This window comes from Moschus berezovskii, chromosome 22 (assembly GCF_049115385.1).
Source record: "Moschus berezovskii isolate FMDL1 chromosome 22, NW_MosBer_1.0, whole genome shotgun sequence".
In the NCBI taxonomy this organism is placed as follows: domain Eukaryota; kingdom Metazoa; phylum Chordata; class Mammalia; order Artiodactyla; family Moschidae; genus Moschus; species Moschus berezovskii.
In genome coordinates this window covers 28475658-28493949 of record NC_142481.1, presented here as the reverse complement: position 1 = coordinate 28493949, position 18292 = coordinate 28475658, and the positions used below count along the sequence as shown (strand labels likewise).

The 18292-nt window shown below is 58.3% G+C and overlaps 3 protein-coding genes across 11 annotated transcripts; 2 read left to right on the top strand and 1 right to left on the bottom strand.

The window, feature by feature from the left end:
• Nucleotides 1-436: 436 nt before the first annotated feature.
• HSF4 (heat shock transcription factor 4) lies at nt 437-5231 on the top strand. 5 transcript variants are annotated; one of them, XM_088830935.1, is made up of 13 exons: nt 437-667; nt 1308-1416; nt 1506-1633; nt 1726-1850; nt 2123-2198; nt 2330-2394; nt 2913-3009; nt 3237-3364; nt 3487-3714; nt 4216-4321; nt 4420-4485; nt 4622-4691; nt 4886-4960. In XM_088830935.1, exons 1-13 carry the CDS (start codon nt 545-547, stop codon nt 4894-4896), a joined length of 1332 nt encoding a protein of 443 aa, XP_088687061.1. In that variant the 5' UTR covers nt 437-544; the 3' UTR covers nt 4897-4960. The 5 variants fall into 5 exon arrangements, with proteins under 5 accessions (XP_088687061.1, XP_088687060.1, XP_055268557.2 ...); XM_088830934.1 differs by having other exon boundaries at nt 4571-4691; nt 4886-4951; XM_055412582.2 differs by having other exon boundaries at nt 438-667; nt 4935-5231.
• Nucleotides 5232-5474: 243 nt separating this feature from the next.
• NOL3 (nucleolar protein 3) lies at nt 5475-10241 on the top strand. Of its 3 annotated transcripts, XM_055412584.2 has the most exons (5): nt 5851-5989; nt 6286-6343; nt 8715-9017; nt 9168-9491; nt 9587-10241. In XM_055412584.2, the coding sequence occupies exons 3-5, from the start codon at nt 8723-8725 to the stop codon at nt 9592-9594; spliced, it is 627 nt and encodes a 208-aa protein (XP_055268559.1). In that variant the 5' UTR covers nt 5851-5989; nt 6286-6343; nt 8715-8722; the 3' UTR covers nt 9595-10241. The 3 variants fall into 3 exon arrangements, with proteins under 3 accessions (XP_055268558.1, XP_055268560.1, XP_055268559.1); XM_055412583.2 differs by lacking the exon at nt 6286-6343 and having other exon boundaries at nt 5475-5989; XM_055412585.1 differs by lacking the exon at nt 6286-6343 and having other exon boundaries at nt 5805-5937.
• A 765-nt stretch (nt 10242-11006) lies between these two features.
• MATCAP1 (microtubule associated tyrosine carboxypeptidase 1) lies at nt 11007-18188 on the bottom strand. 3 transcript variants are annotated; one of them, XM_055412579.2, is made up of 7 exons: nt 18047-18188; nt 14615-15240; nt 14389-14532; nt 13975-14107; nt 12583-12888; nt 12380-12477; nt 11007-11403 (listed from the first exon to the last, which is right to left on the bottom strand). In XM_055412579.2, exons 2-7 carry the CDS (start codon nt 15182-15184, stop codon nt 11239-11241), a joined length of 1416 nt encoding a protein of 471 aa, XP_055268554.1. In that variant the 5' UTR covers nt 15185-15240; nt 18047-18188; the 3' UTR covers nt 11007-11238. The 3 variants fall into 3 exon arrangements, with proteins under 3 accessions (XP_055268554.1, XP_055268553.1, XP_088687059.1); XM_055412578.2 differs by lacking the exon at nt 18047-18188 and having other exon boundaries at nt 14615-15551; XM_088830933.1 differs by lacking the exons at nt 11007-11403; nt 18047-18188 and having other exon boundaries at nt 12394-12467; nt 14615-15565.
• Nucleotides 18189-18292: the final 104 nt, after the last annotated feature.

Genomic DNA, 18292 nt, shown 5'->3' with positions numbered 1-18292 from the left:
CTCTAAACTGACAGAGGCTGGAAGAGGGGTAGGGAGGGTTTGAGACCTCAAGGTCCACTTCTACCGGTGCGGTGCAGCGGGTCAGGGTCGGGGTCCTGGCATCTTTGGAACGACAGCGTCCCGGTTCCGCGGGAGGGTGTCTGCTTCTCCTCCCCACCCTCGCCCGCTCCTATCTGCCCCTCCACCCGAGGCTTGGCTGCGCCCATTTCATCGCTTTCCCAGCCTACATCAGGCTGTGTGCACTCGATTTCTCCCGAAGAACACAGGAGCAAACAGCGGGCCTGAGAAGGGTGCGACTCGAACTCAGGTCTCCCTCCCTCCTGCACCCTGCCCCCACGCACATCCGATCCCATACTGCCCTTTCGGTCCGCTGGTGTTGCGGCCGCGGCCAGAGCCCCGCCCAGCCAGTTCGCACGTGGCCCCCGCCTGACCCGGCGCCGGGAGGCGGAGTAGGGCGGGGCGGGCGGCAAACGCAGCACTTTCCGCGGCTTTGACAAGCCCGCGGCGGTCGGGCCGGAGCGCTTAGCGGGGCCGAGACTGCGCCATGCAGGAAGCGCCGGCCGCGCTGCCCACGGAGCCGGGCCCCAGCCCAGTGCCTGCCTTCCTCGGCAAGCTATGGGCCCTGGTGGGCGACCCGGGCACCGACCACCTGATCCGCTGGAGCCCGGTGAGGGCTGGGGCCCCTCGATTTCCTCAGTGGTCCCCGGGATTCCTCCACGTCAGTGAACGTCCACGCTCATCAACCCCTGCCTGGGACGGGGTTGTGTGTCCCTTGATTCAGCCGTCTAGGGTAGGCGACGGCTTGGGCGGGGGTTGTGGTATTGGAGATGGAGGTGAGGCGACTTCCTTCGGGCGGAGGAAAGGGTAGAAGCCTTCTGAAGGAGACCCAGCATCCGAAGGATCTTCGAGGTCTTCTAGTTCCCACCCTATCCCATCAGACAGATGGGAAAACAGAGACCAGGAGAAGGGAAGGGCTGGGTCTGATTCTAACTCAGAGTCACAACGCGGGTCTGGGAGCCATCCGGGTCTGGAACCCAAGTCTGGCCTCTGCACCTCCTCCTAGAGAACCGAGTAGGGAGTCTGGGTGGGCTGGGGTAGAGGTTCATTGTGGTCGCCCCGGGATAGACCTCGAGCTGGTTCCAGCCCGGCCTCGTCCCACGTCCCCATGAATGACAGTCTCGGTCTCCAGAGTGAGTGCGAGTTTGTGTGTGCGCGCCGGACCACTGGCTTGGCCGTGGGCGGGCACCGCTCACCGTGTCGTCTGGTCTCCGCCCGCACCGTGAGTGGGCGGGCGGTGCTCTCCTCAGAGCGGGACCAGCTTCCTCGTGAGCGACCAGAGCCGCTTCGCCAAGGAGGTGCTGCCCCAATACTTTAAGCACAGCAACATGGCGAGCTTCGTGCGGCAACTCAATATGTGTGAGTCCCTAGGGCCTAGTGGGAAGCGAGCGTGGGTGACTTGGTTCGCAGGGACTTAGTAACTTACGCCCCCACGCCCCGCTCCCTAGACGGTTTTCGGAAGGTGGTGAGCATCGAGCAGGGTGGCCTGCTGAGACCCGAACGGGATCACGTCGAGTTCCAGCACCCGAGCTTCGTACGCGGCCGGGAGCAACTGCTGGAACGCGTGCGCCGCAAGGTTAGGAGCGGCCAGAAGTGATCAGCGAACCCGGGTGGAAGTGGGACAGCTACTTCGTGCGACCCTTACCTAAGAGAGCCTCCCACCTGCAGGTGCCCGCGCTGCGCGGCGACGACGGCCGCTGGCGCCCGGAGGACCTGGGCCGGCTGCTGGGCGAGGTGCAGGCTTTTCGGGGAGTGCAGGAGAGCACCGAGGCGCGGCTGCGGGAACTCAGGCAGTGCGGGGGGAGGGGGCGGAGGAGGATGGGGAGGGAGAAGGGGGGCTCTGGGAGCGAGGACACTGGCTTCTAGACGGTTCTGGACAGCTCCTTCCTCTCCTGTGCCTTGGCGCCTCCTCCAAGACCAGTGGGCCGAGCTGTGGCCGTCTCTTGACTAAGGATGGACGATCATCCGAGTGGGCGCGGGCTGCGGGCCTGCCATTCTGGGGGTGGGGGGCGGTGACCCGGCGAACTTTCAGATGCCTCAGCACCCTCCCACGCCTTTTCCCCAGGCAGAACGAGATCCTGTGGAGGGAGGTGGTCACTCTGCGGCAGAGCCACGGTCAACAGCATCGGGTCATCGGCAAGGTGTTCCTCTCCCCACACCCCACTCCTGAACGTACCCCTCCAACGCGCAGTCCTGGAAGCCCCCTGGAAGTGTCTTGTTAGAGTGAGGGGCAAGGCCCCAAGTATGAGTTAACCCTTTGTTTCCTTTTCAGCTGATTCAGTGCCTCTTTGGGCCACTTCAGGCTGGGTCCAGCAGTGCAGGAGCTAAGAGGAAGCTGTGAGCGAGAACCCCAGAGACGCCCCCACCCCCTCCAGGACCTCCCTGCCAGAGCCCCAGGCAGGACTCCTCCTTCAGAAACCCCTTCACCTGCCTTTCCCCCTGCACTACAGTCTTCCTCACCCAATGGCCATCTCCCCCAAAAGCCCCATTCCAGGGTTTCCCCCCTTACCACTAATTCTACCACCAAAACCCCGACTCTCAGACCCCTCACTTCCAGGACCTTAACCCTGTATTTCCACCCCATGATCCCGTTACCCCTCACCCCAAACCATCCCAAGAGCAAGAGGGTCTGGGGCCCAAACCAGGCTTCCTCCCTCCCCTCTGCCCCCATAGGGCCCCCATCTCTGGGGGGGGGAGCCCCTTCTGCTTCCAGCATGTGACTGATGCCCTGGCAACAGGCCTCAGCTCTGCTGACGTGGCTGCTGGGGCCTGTGGGAGGGTGGTGGTGCAGGCTGAGGGGCCTGGCAGATGAACCTGCCCAGCCCCCTGCCTATGCCCCTGGCCACCTTGCACAGGTCGCTGATGCTGGATGAGGGCTGCCCAACGCCAGCCAAATTCAACGCCTGCCCCTTACCTGGTGCCCTCCTGCAGGACCCCTACTTTATCCAGTCGGTAGGTTTTTGCTTCTCCTCTCGTCTCTCCATAGAAAGCTTGTTCCCTTTCCCCATTCCCCAAAAAGAAGAGATAAAAAGAAAAGAAATAGAAGAGAAGATGGAACCTAGCCTCTCTCCCAGCAGACCCAGCATGGGCCAAGCCTCCCCCCTCAAGCCTTCCCCAATAGGTACCAGTCAGTACCTATGACTTGAGGTGAAGGGCTCAACCTCATCTTCTACTTATAGCCCCTCCCGGAGACCACGATGGGCCTCAGCAGCCCTCACAGGGCCAGGGGCCCCATCATCTCCGACCTCCCGCAAGATTCTCCATCCCCTGAAGGAACCAGACTTTCCCCCTCCAGTGGTGGCAGGAGGTAAGAGGGACAGGGGCTGCCCTCTGGGGAGCTGTGGGGGGCGGGCCTGGCAGCCCAGATGGCTGTGGGGATAGGGGGAGAGGTCAGCGCCAGGGTCTGGTTGAAGCTTTTCTCTGGTGCAGGGAGAAGGGCCTGGCACTGCTCAAAGAAGAGCCAGCCAGCCCAGGGGGGGAAGGCGAGGCCGGGCTGGCCCTGGCCCCAAACGAGTGTGACTTCTGCGTGACAGCACCCCCACCGCTGCCTGTGGCTGTGGTGCAGGCCATCCTGGAGGGGAAGGGGAGCTTCAGCCCTGAGGGGCCCAGGAATGCCCAACAGCCTGAACCAAGAGGCCCCAGGGAGGTTCCTGACAGGTGAGCAGAAAGCCCATTTGTGATTATAAACCCCATGGGCCACTTTTGCAGCTAGACCGGCACTAGTTAGTTCTGAAACTTCCCAGCCTTGTCTGCCCCACAGTGGCTGAGAAGGCAGCCATGATCTGACCTGATTTCTTCGCAGAGTTGCTCTATTGAGCAGCAGCTTCAGAGGCCCCTGGAAAGTGGAAACTTCTCAGTGGCAGGGCTGAGGAGTCTTATTTTAAATGCCACCACTGGGATGATTGTAAAGATTGTAAAGTACATGACAGTTTAAAACCCACTGGTATTGATAACTGCCTGGGTGGGGGCAGGCACACGACCCAAACCTCAGGCCAAAGGTAGGAGGCAGAAGGCACTTTCTCTGCGCCCTTCTGCGTGTGTGGGTTGGGAGGTCCTCTTCTAACACTTTCTAGATGTTGTCAGATTTAGATCCTGATGTATCCAGGTTCCTTGGAAACCTAATGCAAGGAGTGGCCAACAGCAGTTCTCTGTGCACAGGGGCCCTCTGGACCTGGAGAGAGGAGGCCGGAGCCCAGAGAGTCTGCTGCCTCCAATGCTGCTTCGGGCTCCCCCTGAAGGTGTGGAGCCCGCTGGGCCGCTGGATGTGAGTGCACGTTCAGTGAGGCAGGGGCACAGGGCTCGGTGGGCTCCACCTGTTTGGGCACGCTGAGGAGGACACCGTTGACCCAGAGCTCCCCCCAGGTGCTGGGCCCCAGCCTCCAAGGGCGGGAATGGACTCTGATGGACTTAGACATGGAGCTGTCCCTGGTAAGATAGGAGTGGGGAGGGCGGCGGGGGTGGGTGTTGAGGGCTGCTCAGCCAAGCCCTTTAGTCCACCACTGTTCTCCCTCAGCCAAAGCCCCAGCTCCCTTCCCCAGCTGCTTCCTGGGGTTCTCTTCTACAGTTGCAGCCCTTGGTTCCAGAGAAGGGTGAGACTGAGCTGGCGGTTAAGGGGTTAAATTCTCCAGGCCCAGGTAATATATGTGGTGACTCAGGGACCTGGGGGAGACCCTGAGGGGCCTGAGTTATCTCTATTGGGTGGGCTGGGCAGTCGATGTCTTGGAGGGAAATCCCCGGAGTCAGTCTGGGAGAGAGGGGGAGGTTGAGAGTGGGTGTTTCATCGCAACTGACCAGGGGGCAAGGCGAGTGAAGCTCTCCTTCCCCGAAGAAAGGAGATGACCGTCTTTTCCTGCTGAGTACAGCCCTGCTTCTCCTAGGAAAGGACTCCACACTCGGGGCACCACTCCTGCTGGACATCCCAGCGGCTTTGGGAGGCCCAGCCCTCAGCCTGCCCGGAGCTTTAACCATTTACAGCAGCCCTGAGAGCCGGGCCTCCTACCTGGGCGCGGGAGACAACCCCTCCCCCTGAGACCCCCTCCACTCCGAAGCCACTCCGGCAGTAGCAAGCCCTGCTCAGCTTCCTTGAGCCCCCTGGTGGACGCTGAGTGAAGCCCCATTTACTTGGCAGCCCCTTTCCATTCCCGAGTCCTGCATAAAACCGCCTTTTTTTTTTCAGTGTTTCTGGTCTCTTTTTCCTCTACCGACCAGGGAGCACAGAAGTCATGGGTGGGGGGCGCCTTTGCCTTCATAGAAACATCCAGATCCCAGGGCTTTAATGTTAATCGAGGAACCCTTAGAGAGCGGAGGTGCCTCCGAGACTGAACTCTCCTGCTTAGGCCCCATACTCCGGGTGCGAATCCAGGGCTGGCGCATGGCCACTGCGACCTCCGGGAATCGGGGGCTTTTAGGGGTCACACCCAGCACCGCAGTGCACCCGCTCTGTGATCTTGAGTAAGCTGGTCTCATTCTCTGAGCCTTCTCTGTGCAGGCAAAGAGAATGCGTGTAAAACGCCTGTGAATTGCTGGGGTACTTGGGTCCGCGGGCTTAACGGTCCCCACCCTGACTCCTCCGGCTCGCCCGGGGTGATGCGGGAAAGCGGGCTGCGTACACGCGGCCAAGCGGTACTCGACCTCTGCGGCCGGCCTCCCCGCGTCCCGAGAAGAACGGCCCCCTTTCCCCACCCCCTCCCGGTTCCCGGCAGCCCCGGCCGCCCCGCCCCCGCCGCAGCTGCTGCTCCCATCCCCACCCCAACTGGCCCTTTCTGCCTCGTCATCTCCTGCCCTGCCGAGGCTCGACCCGTGAGTGGGGCCGCCAGGAGCGCAGGGACCGGGAGCCCCACCGAACCCCTCCCCCCCCCCGGCTGGGGGAGGGAAGAGAAAGTGAGTTTGGGCGAAATCCGCGCAGGATCACCACCAGCAGCCGAGCGCGAAGGTCTGTGAGCCCCGCCCCCTCCCCCCTCCTCCTCTCCCCTCCCCTCCCGTCCGCAGGACTCTTATCTCGGGCTGGGTGGAGGGATGGATGTTAAGAGTTCGCAGGTGCGCGAAGTCTTCGGCAGTGGCCCACCACCTTCGCTCCTTAGCGAAAGAACGCCCGCAGGGAGCTAGGTGGGGAGGGCGGCAGAGACCCCCGACCACGCGTGCTAACTGGAGCCGCCTGGTCCTCTGGGAAGAATCTGGGCTGTGACCATTGAAGGACATAACTTCGATATTCTGAACATTAAATCTCAGAGGATCCAGACTAGCTGGGGTCTCTGCTCTCCAGACAGGACAAAAGGCAGGACTTGAGGTAACTAGAGGAGGAAGCTAACATGAAAATAATTTGGGGAGGAGGGAGAAAAAAGGAGGGACCAACCTAATATGTCCCCTCCCTTTCTGCACCTGTACACAGTGGGTTCTGACCTCCCTCCCGTCCTGCACGCTTGACTGGGGGGACAGATTTTGGAAACCTCAAGTAAGAGGGCAGAGGATCCATGGTACACAGTCCAGTGATGTCAGCCTAGTGGTATGATGTTCACTGGGATACAGAGAAGGAACGAATCTGCCTGTGGGACACTTGGTCATTGGGGTAAACAGGTGACATTTGAGTCTTAAAGGAAGGGTCCACCGCTTGGAGGGAGAAAGGGGATTCTAGGCCCAGGGAACCGTGTCTACAAAGTTTGGGATGTGCCGGTACTGAATGGTTGAGGGAAGTGGGGGAAAGTCTGCTCTCTAGGGGCTGGGAAGTGAACAGATAGTCTGGAGTCTCTCTGGTGGTCCCACGAGGGTTGGGGGACAGGTAGTTATGGTTGACATTCTGCTTGGCCAGACACCTCGTAATTCAGGCTGGAGCAAGTCAGACTCCAGTTCTGCCACTTGGTCTCTCTGAGCCTGTCTCCTCATCTGTAAAATGGGCATAATAATCCTACCCTAGAGGAGAAGGCAATGGCAAGCCACTCCAGTACTCTTGCCTAGAAAATCCCATGGACAGAGGAGCCTGGTGGGCTACAGTCCATGGGGTCGCTACTAGTCGGACAAGACTGAGCAACTTCACTTTCACTTTTCACTTTCACACGTTGGAGAAGGAAATGGCAACCCACTCCAGTGTTCTTGCCTGGAGAATCCCAGGGATGGTGGAGCCTGGTGGGCTGCCGTCCATGGGGTCGCACAGAGTCGGACACGACTGAAGTGACTTAGCAGTAGCAGTAGCAGTAGCAGAGAGTTGTCAACGTCACTGTTCTGTAGGGTGATGGGACAGGAGTGAGAGGTGCTGGGAGAGACTGTTACAGGAGATGAGGGGTGGAGGGAGATGCCGATTCTCACTGAGATGTCAGTGGAGGAGCAGCATTTGTCACAGATGGGACATGAAGGGAGAGGGAAGGGCAAAGGGTCTCTGCTCATGGCCTGAGGGAAGGGCTGACACCTCAGTATGGCTAGGAGGGGTGCAATGACCAGGGAGGCATAGTATGACACCAGGCAGTGAGAGAGATGGGGGTTAAGACCAAATCCTCTCTCCCAGACCTAGAGCCAGGTAAGGAGGTAAAGGAGGGACCCCAAAGAGAGGATGAAACCCTTGGACGAAGCCAAGGCCAGGGGAGATGGACTGAGAAAGGGAGTGATCCAGGGCCTGACCCAATTGTCCCTTAATTCCAGGGACCTTGCTGCCTGGGTCAGGCAACCCAAGAGGAGATAGGCCATTGTCCTTGGTTGTTGATAAGTGAACAAAGCAGATTAATTTCTGCCTAAGGCCTGCTGTTGGGGTGGTAACAGCCTCTCAAAATGGGAGGATCTACTGAGGAAAACAGTGAAAGTTTGACATTTGCTGGTAGCTTTTATGAGTTGGGTCCTGGATACTTCAAGATGATGGCTATGAATCATTCCCAGGGCAGCAGGGAGACAGTTTGGTCTCCGGTGATGTCAGAAGATCTTGGTCAGAGCTAAGATTCAAGAGGACTCAGGTATCTCTACTCCGGTATTAGGGAACCAGGAGAGGCCAGGAGACCACATTGGGGTTCCAACACGGTGGTGGTATTGGTGACGGGGTGCAGAAGCAGGGGCCTGTCCTGGAAGGATGGACCTCAGGGTCAGGATAATGGTCTGGACTTCCTACGGTAGGTGAAAGGAGTGGGAAGACTCTCAGCTCTTTGGGATCTGGGAGGGGAGATATGGAGCTTTGCAGGGTCTAGACTGGAAGTGAAAGACTAGACTCAGTGGTGAAGTTGACAGAAGCATTTGGCAGATAGACTGGAAAAGACTTGATTGCAAGCTGGGTGTGGGTTATCAGGACCAGCTGTAAGTTGGGGAAGCAGGTTGGAAAAGAGAAGTTAGGTTGGATAAACTAGGTCTGAATCTATCGCGGGATCTACAGGTGGCAGGGGCTCAGGAGGAAGGACCTGCTTGGGGAGAGCAGTCAGAGTAGATGAGGGTCCTGGGGTAGCTAGGGGAGGAGAGGAGTGCCACAGCTAACATTTAGGGAACGAAGGTGAAGCCCGAGATAGAGATAAGACAGAAAAGTTCAGGGAGGCAGGATCGGTTCTGTGCTGCGCTGCGGGGCTGACAGACCGCAGAGATCCAGGTGAACTTAGACCCCAGCCACGGATGTTCACTGGGGTCCGGGAGAGAGGTCAAAAGCAGGGGAGCTCCGGCCCCCACTACCTCTCGCCCCCCCACCTCCCATGTAGCCCCTACCATGGGCAACACCCAGGAGAGGCCATCACAGACGATCGACCGCGAGCGGAAACGCCTGGTAGAGACGCTGCAGGCGGACTCGGGGCTGCTGCTGGATGCGCTGCTGGCACGGGGCGTGCTCACCGGGCCCGAGTACGAGGCGCTAGACGCGCTGCCTGACGCCGAACGCAGGGTGCGCCGCCTGTTGCTGCTGGTGCAGAGCAAGGGCGAGGCTGCCTGCCAGGAGCTGCTGAGCTGCGCCCAGCGAACTGTGAGGGCGCCGGACCCCGCCTGGGACTGGCAGCACGTGGGGACCGGTGAGAGCGCGCGGGGTAGGCGGAGCCTAGGTCAGAGGAGGGGGCGTGGCATGGGGGCATCAATCTGTGGTCTTCCCCAAAGACTCGCACGTGTGCAGAGGAAACCACCGAGGATAAACTGAGCCTGAGACACTCCCACCTCCGCCATAGGCTACCGGGAAAGAAGCTATGACCCCCCATGCCCAGGCCACTGGACTCCCGGGGCTGCTGACTCAGGGACCACGTGCCCCTGGCTGCCCAGAGCTCCAGAATCCGACGAGGCCCGGGGTCCTGAGGACTCCGAGGCAGCACAATCCGGAACCCGCGAGGAAGCTGAGCCAGAGCTGGAAGCCGAGACTTCTGAAGCGGCTGAACCGGAGTTGGACCCCCAAATGGATCCGGAACCGGAGCCAGAGGCTGAACCGGAGCCAGAGCCAGAGCCAGAGCCAGAGCCAGAGCCGGTGCCTGACTTCGAGGCTGGAGACGAGTCTGAAGGTGTGATGCTGCCCAAACCTGGCGGGAGGGCGTGGCCTGGGAGGTGGAGGGGCGGGGCTCTATCTGAATGACCACGCCCCCTCCATCATTTTTAGATTCCTGAAAGCCATAGCACCGACAGGCCGCTCTTCCTCCTAGCAGCATGGGATCTGGGATCCTGCCAAGGTGGGGTCAGATGCCACCAAGGTTCCATCTGGCCCAGTACCACTGAAAGTGAATAAATTCTGGAGGGTCAGCCTGGACTCTGATTGTGGGCTCTTTGCCCAGGAACGAGTGTGTGGATGTGTGCCTCTAAGTCCCAAAGTCTTGGGCAGCCCTGTGCCCATGGCACAGTCCTCAGCCCATTTCTGTCCTCAACAGTACAAGCTGTACCCCTGGAGACACCATACCCAGGTCCCCAGTGGGACAAGGGCCAGATTCTTGGGCCCTGCTCCATGGCCCTTTTATCCTCATGAACCATTTGGGGACATGTATCATCAGCAGCCCCACCCCAGAAAGCCCCTAGCACTGGCACAAAGGGCCAGGAAAGGAGTACTTCTCTCCACTTAGAGAAAGCTAGACTCACAGCCTTGGAAAGGGAGATTAAGAGAAAGAGGAAGTGATGGTGAGTAGATGCAGCCGACACACTTCATTGTAATTGTTTTAATTGGCTCCTCTCAGGACTGGGAGCTCAGTGAGGATTCTGATCAGTTAACTGGTACACAGAAGGCGCTCTATACATATTCAATGATTAAAGGAATAAGAACTTTCCAGCTGTGTTTCCAAGTTTTTGAATGGGAAAACTAAGGCCAAGGGTGGAAGCGGGGTTGGGTAAACCTCATACAGCTGAGTCTGAGGTGAAACTAGAAGCAACAATCATCTTGGCACTTCTCCTGGTTGAGGAGAGGCTCAGAACTTGGAATCACTGGGGGCCTGCCCCTCAGGCTTGATTGTGGTAGCTGCCAGCCAATGCCACCCTCTGCCAGAGACCAGCTGCGAGGGTGTGGGCAAAGACAGGGACAGCAGAGACCAGTGCAGGGGTTGAGGGCAAGGCCAGGTGAGCTCTCGGCTTGACTCACAAGGCCTGTGTATATGTGAGGGAGGGTGGGGGGGTGTATGGGTGGAGCTAGGAACAGTCAGTGCCTTCCAGAGGAGCCCTGTTCTCTCCATCGAACTTTCAGAAGCCCAGGACATACAGCACATAAATAGGGAATACACACAACGACAATGGGAGAGGCAAAATGCTGGAAAGCACACCCCAGCCCAGCTGGGTCTCTACCACCAGGATCCCTGCTCCTTGAGTCTGTGAAAGCCAGAACAGCAGACTCAGGCAGTCACCCCAGGAGAAGGGAGATCCCCACCAGGACCCAGTGAGAGGTAGACAGCGTGAAAGCTGAAGGAGCACCAAGGGGCCAGGTGGGGGACGAAAGGACTGGAGTACGCAGACACCCAAAGCCATCTCATGCAAGAACAAGTTTCTACTCCCAAACCACCCCCTCCATGCCCATCCATGCTCAGCTTCCCTCCCGCCCTCAGGCTCTTCCTCGGCTCAACAGACAGCTGGAGACAGAAGGGCAGACTTAGTTTGCCTGACATGCTGCTGTTGTCCCTCGGGGTCCAGGGAGGCTAGCACAGATTCTGTGTTGTTGTCGCTTTTCCCTCCTGAAATGCTTCTGCCCTCCCCAGGCCCCAAGAAACACCCAGGCTGTGGAAGCACAGAGCAGCCTGCTTCATGTTCTGGGGGCCGATCCAGAGCCCTCAACCAGTATCAGTCAGGCAGCAGGCGGCCCAGCTCTGCCTCATCCAGCCGGTTGGTGGTCATGATGTGTTCCAGCTGCTGCCGGTAGCGCGCTAAGTCCTGCATGAAGTGGGGCACCCGGGTGTTGTCCAGCACCCCGTGGGGCCGGAGGTGATCCACATCCTCATAGGAAACCTGCCGGGAGAAAAAAACCCTGGTTTTCAGGCAGCTGGTCCCAGCTGTCTTACAGTGGTCCATAGCCCTTTGCTCCCAGAACCCCTTCCACTCCCCTTCTGATTCACTCCCAACATTGTGTACCCTGTGGCTCCATCCTGGGTGTTTGCTCTTTCTCTCAACACCTTCTTCTAACATCTATGTGCTACAACCCCACTCCTGTATCCAGTCAAGCTTCTCCCCTTCATCTCCAAATCTGGGTATCCAACTGCCTTCCGATCACCTTTCCCTGGATACCAGGAGCCTTAGACGCCTCATATCCACCCTTCCTGGGTGCCAGCTTATGCAGCCCGACCCTTCTCACAGCCCCTAGGTCAGATTCTAGGGTGGAGACTTAGAATATGTCACCCTCCCACTCAGAGTGGCCACTGAGTTGAAAAGATTCCACTCTCTGAAGATCTCTCCAGCTTGCCCCTTCTTCTCCAACTGCATGGCCACTGTAGGGTTATGCCAGACCACCATCAACACTGAAAAAGAGATAAGAAAGGCCTCCTCCTCTTCCCCTTGAACTCCCTTCCCTAGGCCACACAGAGCCTTCTAAAGCCAACATCTGTGCCACCCTTCGCTTGAAGCTCCTTGGATTCCCCACTGCTTTGGATGAAGTTCAACTTCCTCAGCCTGGCACAAATACCCAGTGCCAAGGGCTTGATCCCTGGCTATTTCTCCAGCCTGCTCCTGCAGGCCTTCCTGACTGCTTTCCTGGCCTGGAATGCTCACTTCCTTTGCAGAGTCTACACACACACACACCTGTGGGCTGGAAAAAACCACTATAAGGGCTGCCAGACTGTCAGGTCATCTCCTGTGCTCACTCCATCCACGCTCCCCCCATGAGAGGCCTGGCACCCAGTCCTCAGTCGAGTTCCAACCAGAGGCTCAGGGAATACAGCAGTGAGGGGGAGAGCTGGCTGGGACCTCTGAAGGCCCTGTGGCCCCTCACCTTGCCCAGCGAGGTCAGCAGCGGGAAGTCGATGGTCTGGCGATGCCGCAGAATACGCAGGATGCCATCCAGGTATACCTGGTCCTTGCTGAAGCAGCCTGTGGGCACAGGAGGGCCGTGAGCCCTAGGTCCAAAGCCCCACCCTGACCCTCCCGCCCCGGATCGAGGCACTCCCCCGCCAACCCCCCAGGACTGGTGCCCACCGGGCAGCGAGGTGTCAGTCTGGCCGCGCTTGGCGCGCACGCAGTACTCCCAGCGCACGTCGGCGTCCTGCACATAGCGCGCCAGGTCCTGGAAAAGCTGGCGAAAGGACATGCGCGCGGCACGATGTATCGTATAGTAGAGCAGCGCCGCGCGCCACAGGAAGGGCTGCTTGCGGAACAGCACGCTGTGCAGGCTAGCCAGACCCTCCTCCGTGGGGTTCGCTGGCCGCAGCCCGTACTGCTGCCGGCCCTCGGCGCTGTGCCACGGCTGCCGCGCGTTGTTCACGCCCCGAAGGTAGTGGGTACCTGCGGGGAGGGCAAAGAAGAGGCTGGGCTGGGTATCCAGGGGGTCTTCCTGGCTGGCCTGTCCAGGTGCTGCTCTGCCCGGCTGGACCTATAGCTGGCGACTCACATAGCTTTATGCCCCTAAAATCAGGCTCTCACACAAGCCTCTCCACCCGACACCCATACTCACCCAACCTAAGGCATCATCAAGACCATCTTCAGGTGAACTCACAGCCAAGGATCCAGAGGCTCACACACATGAATCCTCCCCCACCCGTCCAGGACTACACACACACACCTCTCCCAAACTCACACTGCTCCCCCACCACCACCCCGCAGCCCCCTAGAGAGGCCGGGAACTCACACACCACCCTGTCCCCACACCCTTGCATGCCCATCTCATGCTGACATCTTCAGCAAAAACCACCTTTTGCCCAGAGAAACACGATTCTCGACGAGGAGTGACAGACATGAAAGAATAGTAATTAGTGTCCTATGCCTGCCCTTCCAGCCTAGCCAGTCCCCTCCTAAATCCAGCTGTGTCTTCAGCCAGTTCCCTTCCCAGAATCTGAACTTGCACCCACCATGGAAGGCCTGTACTGTTAAACTAGTGGGGCCCTTAGGGTTCTCCCTCTGGCCTGTCTGGGCCTCAGCAGTCTTGCCCCACAGACAAGGAGAATACACACGACAATGGGAGAGGCAAAATGCTGGAAAGCACACCCCAGCCCAGCTGGGTCTCTACCACCAGGATCCCTGCTCCTTGAATCTGTGTGAAAGCCAGGACAGCAGGCTCAGGCAGTCACCCCAGGAGAAGGGAGATCCCCACCAGGACCCAGTGAGAAGTAGACAGCGTGAAAGCTGAAGGAGCACCAAGGGGCCAGGTGGGGGATGAAAGGACTGAAGCTGAGGGAGGAAAAGAGAAATGAGGGTGAGCCCAAAGTGTGGGCTGGCACGTTCTGGCGTACCTCTGTGAGCCAGAGGGAGGAGGTGGCTGCTGGTGAAGGGAAGGAGAAAAATGAGAGGGGGTGGAATTACTGGGACCCCACTGCCCCGCCCCCGCATCCCAGCCCCCTCTCATCCCAGCCCACCCACCTACCACACCCTGACCTATCTCGTGCCGCAGCATGCCCTCCAACCAGTACTGGCGGGCTCCAGTCAGGTTGATGGCCAGCGTTGGTCGGCTGTTCTCCACCATCATCACTGCCTGGGATAGCAGGTCCTCACTCAGCTGCACCACTACCTGCGGGTGGCAGAGATGAGCATCATGGCCACCAACCCCGGGGGCCAGTGGGGAGGTGGACCTGTTGATGCCACAGGGGAGCCAGCCTGGACACTTGGCCATGACACCCCCCTGCCCCACCTCTGCCTGGAGCCAGCTCCCACCTGACTGGGGCAGGGGCAGGAACAGGGCTGGCCTGAGGTCACTAGCTCCACCAGAACGGAGCTGGGCCTGGCACTGCCCACTTGGCAGTCTGGCTGGAAGCAGGTGGAAAAGGGACATTGCTGGCAGCGTGAGCTCACCTCCCCGACGCAGCCCTCCTTCTGCATGTATCTGCGCACAATGGACCAGATCTGGCACTTGGTCAGCAGCTGGCCCCCTGTTGCAGCCTCGAAGTGTTCATAGGTCCCAAACTTCTCCAGGACAGCCTCAATGATGCCAACTGCCTGCACAGAGGGCCGCAGCCGCAGGTCAGGCCACACCGCTCAGGTGGTCCGGGCCGGGGTGAGGCGAGCAGTCTGCACTGACCTGATGAATGAACTGTCCAGAGGCCTCACAGTATTTCTCCAGCACAGCCGTGGGCATGGGTTCCTGGTACTCGAACTGTGGGTTGTAGGTGTAACGGGACTGGAAGAACTTGTCCCGCTCACGGTCCATATTGGTTGGCCGCAAAGCCACCAACATGCAGGGGCTCTTGCTGGCACCACGGCCTGCCTCCTTTCGAGCCTTAGCGATGTGAGGCAGGGAGGCCGCAGGCCGCAGGGTGCCCCCACCTGGGTCCCGTCCCCGTCCAGGCAGGGCTCGACCCTGGGTGCTGCCCCCCCGACGGCCAGTACTGTTCACAGTGTAGGTGCTCTCGCTGCGCCGCATGTGTCCACGGCGGCCCAAGTGCAGCTCTGAGAAGGGCTGCCTCTCCGCCCGGGGCCGCAGGGCTGAGGGGACAGACAGAGCCAGGGGCAGGGCCAGGGACTGAGGCCAGGGGAACAGCGCTGTCCCATCTCGGTCTGAGGGCCCCGGCCTGTGGGCCAAGGAGGAGGGGCTGGCTGGCGGGCTGGGGGGTGCCTGCTCATACACCTGAGCACCTGAGTCCAGCACCATCCTGTCCTGGAGGGCACATCCGGCCAGGTCACTCCAGCTCCCCACACCGTCGACCTCTGGAGACACAGGAAGGATGTGGAGGCCAGCAATGAGTGGGTGTGGCCTGAGGGCCAGCAGGCCCTGTGCCACCTCACCTCCATTCCATTCCCTGGACTGGGGGAAAGCAGGCGGAAGGCTCATACGTCCACTTAGATGGTGGTTCCTCAAAACCCCTTAGCCCATGAGCTTCTGAGAGTAAGGCCTAAGCCTCCCACTCATGATTCTACTCCCTGTGCTCAGCGCCCACCCAGACTGGGAATTTGGTACAGTGCAGCCTCAGCTGCCAGGATGAAAGGTGAGGGGTCTCACCACCTTCCATCTGCCTTCTACCTCTGGCATTTTCTCAGTCTCACTCCGCCCCTCCCATCCACCTCCTCCAGCCCATTGGGCCTACCTGCCCCCTTCTTATGCCAGTCCCTCCACCTGGAATGCTCTCTCCCCTCTGGGCCATCTGTTCAAATCTAAATCAGAACCAGCTTTTTATAAGCAGAGGGAAAGTTCAGCCAATCCAAGCCAATCCCTGGGTATCTCCTCTATCAGAGTCATCTTCCTAGTGGTCATCCAAGGCCAGTGTCTGGACAGATACCCCAACTCTGTACCAGGGCTCAGTCCAACCCAGTCTTTCCCCAGAGACTGACCGAAGGCTCCATCCTCCAAACTCTCCTGTCTGCTCAGGGACATAATTCCAGCATCTCTCCTTTTTCCTACATCTCCTACATCATCAGTCTCTTCCATTCTGCCGGACTCTTCCCGTCAGTATAAACACATGCTGTTACTTCTCCATCTTAAAAAACAAAACCCTCACTTGACCCCATAGTCTTCTAGCTTCACTGCATTTCCCTCCAGCTGCTTCTCAGGGTAACACAACACTCCACGTCATCTATACTCAGTCTCTATCTAGTTCCTTCTTTCCTGTTCTGTCTTAAATTTCACTTCAAGTAGGGGCTTCTGGTCCCTGCTCTCTATCTAAACTGACCTGACCAAGGTCACCAATGATCTTCATGTTGATCAGTAGAACTTGGCAAAGTTAATTACTTCATCTCTGCTTGGCCACATCTTCCAACTGGCTCCCAAATACACTGGGACACAGTTCTCCCACCTCATTAGCTGCTTGTTCTTGTCTTTCTTGCCGGTCATCCCTATCTTTCTGACCTCTTAACACCATAATGTGGCAACACCGCTTTGAGAAAGATCCCTGCTGTTCTCCTAACTTGCTACAAGTAATAAATCCTTCCTTACCCGCCCCTCCCCTGAAAAAGTAAAAAAACTCTAATGTCCAGGACTTGAAAACTTCTCTTCTCCATTTATGCTCTCTCCCTGGGTGATCTCATCCACTCTCATGGTTTTAAATATGTCAGCCCAAACATCTTCCATAAACTTCAGAGTAGTGTTCTGTGTGTGTAAGTTGCTCAGCCGTATCTGACTCTTTGCAACCCTATGAACTGTAGCCCACCAGGCTACATGGAATTCTCCAGGAAGAATACTGGATATGGAGTGAGTTGCCATTCCCTTCACCAGGGATTTTCCTGACCCAGGTCTCCTGCATTGCAGGCAGATTCTTTACCATCTGAAACACAGGGAAGCCCCTCAAACTGTGTTGTCAGTTCTCAATTCAACATGTTTACTTGAATGTATAACAGGCATCTCAAACTGAAAATGTCCCTGTCTGGAACGCTTTCCCCTCATATAACAGCAGGGGTCACTCTCACTTTCCTCAGATTTCTGTACAAATATCTTGTTAGAAAAGCCTTCCCAACACACCCTCTATAAGACAGTTCAGTTCAGTTCAGTTCAGTTCAGTTCAGTCGCTCAGTCGTAAACCTCCTCTAAACCCTCTCCACCAGAACCTCGCCTTTCCCACAATATTGTCCTCCAATGCAGTCATCACCATCTGAAGTACAGTATATATGATTATTATGTTTTCTCCTTCTAAGTGTTCACAGCTGTGTCCCCAGAACAGTTGTTCAGTAAAGGAATGAAACCGAGAGCCCTTGTCCTTCTCAGAACTGGAATCATTCCTTCCCTGCACTTGGCTTCCCCAGATAGTTCTGATCCCCTCCCCCTCCTCCCAGCTGGATGATTTCGGGACTCAGGCTTCCTTCCCCTCAACTAATCATACACTTTTCTGGATTCCTCACTGCTCTCCAGGCCTCTTACTTGTACCAATCCTCTTTATCTCCCCTTCTTTCATTTGACCTACCTCTTTGGAATTACCAGGATATGCCTGTTTCTTTCATGTCTCAGGTCCTTTTTCCAAATGCCCTCCCGATGTCTTCCTGTAACAAACTCCTAACCATTCTTCAGGACTCGGTTTAGGCCTCACCTCCTCCGGGAAGCCTTCCCAGCGTCTTAGAGGCTCCCAGTGCCCAAGCGGCTTCTTTACCACCCTAGGCTGTCATTGTTAGAGCCCAGGTCCGTGTCCCCCCACATCATCCCCTGAAGTCCCTGAGGACAGGGACGGGTCTCATTCACCCCCATGACCAAAGTACCCCAGCACTAGATGCAGAATGAATGAAAGATGGTTGTGGGAGGAGCCCAGACTGAAGGCGGAGTCTGGTGATATATAAGAGGGTGTGGTCTGCGCCAATAAGAAACTCCGAGAGAAGATAACATTGAAGAGGAGCCAATGGGTACTAGGAAATCGAGGAGGGGCGTGACCTACAGCCAATAAGTGGCGGGGGCTGGGGCAAAGGGCGTGCCCAATGGAGGGCGGGGCCAGTGGACAATGGAGCGGGGTTCCCAGGTAGATGAGGAGGGGTCCGGTCGAACGCCTTTTCGGCCTCGTGGGGGTGGGGGGATTACATCCGCGTGCCGCGCCCCCACCTGTTCAATCCTCTTCTCGCCGCCGCTGTTCCCGCTCCTCAACACAGGCCGCCGGCTGCCCAGCCCGCGGGAGCCGACACTGGTGACGCACGGGCTCGGGCGCGCGCACGCTCAGACGAAGGAGAGCGGAATCGCGTCAATCTCTGCTGCCGCAAGAGCCCGAGGACACGGCTTGGGGTGGGGCCAGGCAGAGCAGGGGGGCGGTGTCCGCCATCGGGTCACGCCCCTGGGTGGGGTGTTGCCTTA

Coding starts and splice junctions, on each gene's coding strand:
- HSF4 (XM_055412581.2), top strand. CDS start 545: ATGCAGGAAGCGCCGGCCGCGCTGCCCACGGAGCCGGGCCCCAGCCCA. Junction 1,851..2,122: donor CGGCTGCGGGAACTCAGGCA/GTGCGGGGGGAG, acceptor CCTTTTCCCCAG/GCAGAACGAGATCCTGTGGA. Junction 2,199..2,329: donor AGCATCGGGTCATCGGCAAG/GTGTTCCTCTCC, acceptor TTTCCTTTTCAG/CTGATTCAGTGCCTCTTTGG.
- NOL3 (XM_055412583.2), top strand. CDS start 5,644: ATGCGGGAAAGCGGGCTGCGTACACGCGGCCAAGCGGTACTCGACCTC. Junction 5,990..8,714: donor ACCAGCAGCCGAGCGCGAAG/GTCTGTGAGCCC, acceptor CCTCCCATGTAG/CCCCTACCATGGGCAACACC. Junction 9,018..9,167: donor CTGGCAGCACGTGGGGACCG/GTGAGAGCGCGC, acceptor CCTCCGCCATAG/GCTACCGGGAAAGAAGCTAT.
- MATCAP1 (XM_055412578.2), bottom strand. CDS start 15,364: ATGAGCCTTCCGCCTGCTTTCCCCCAGTCCAGGGAATGGAATGGAGGT. Junction 14,533..14,614: donor CTGGACAGTTCATTCATCAG/GTCAGTGCAGAC, acceptor CCCTCTGTGCAG/GCAGTTGGCATCATTGAGGC. Junction 12,478..12,582: donor GACTGACACCTCGCTGCCCG/GTGGGCACCAGT, acceptor CTGTGCCCACAG/GCTGCTTCAGCAAGGACCAG.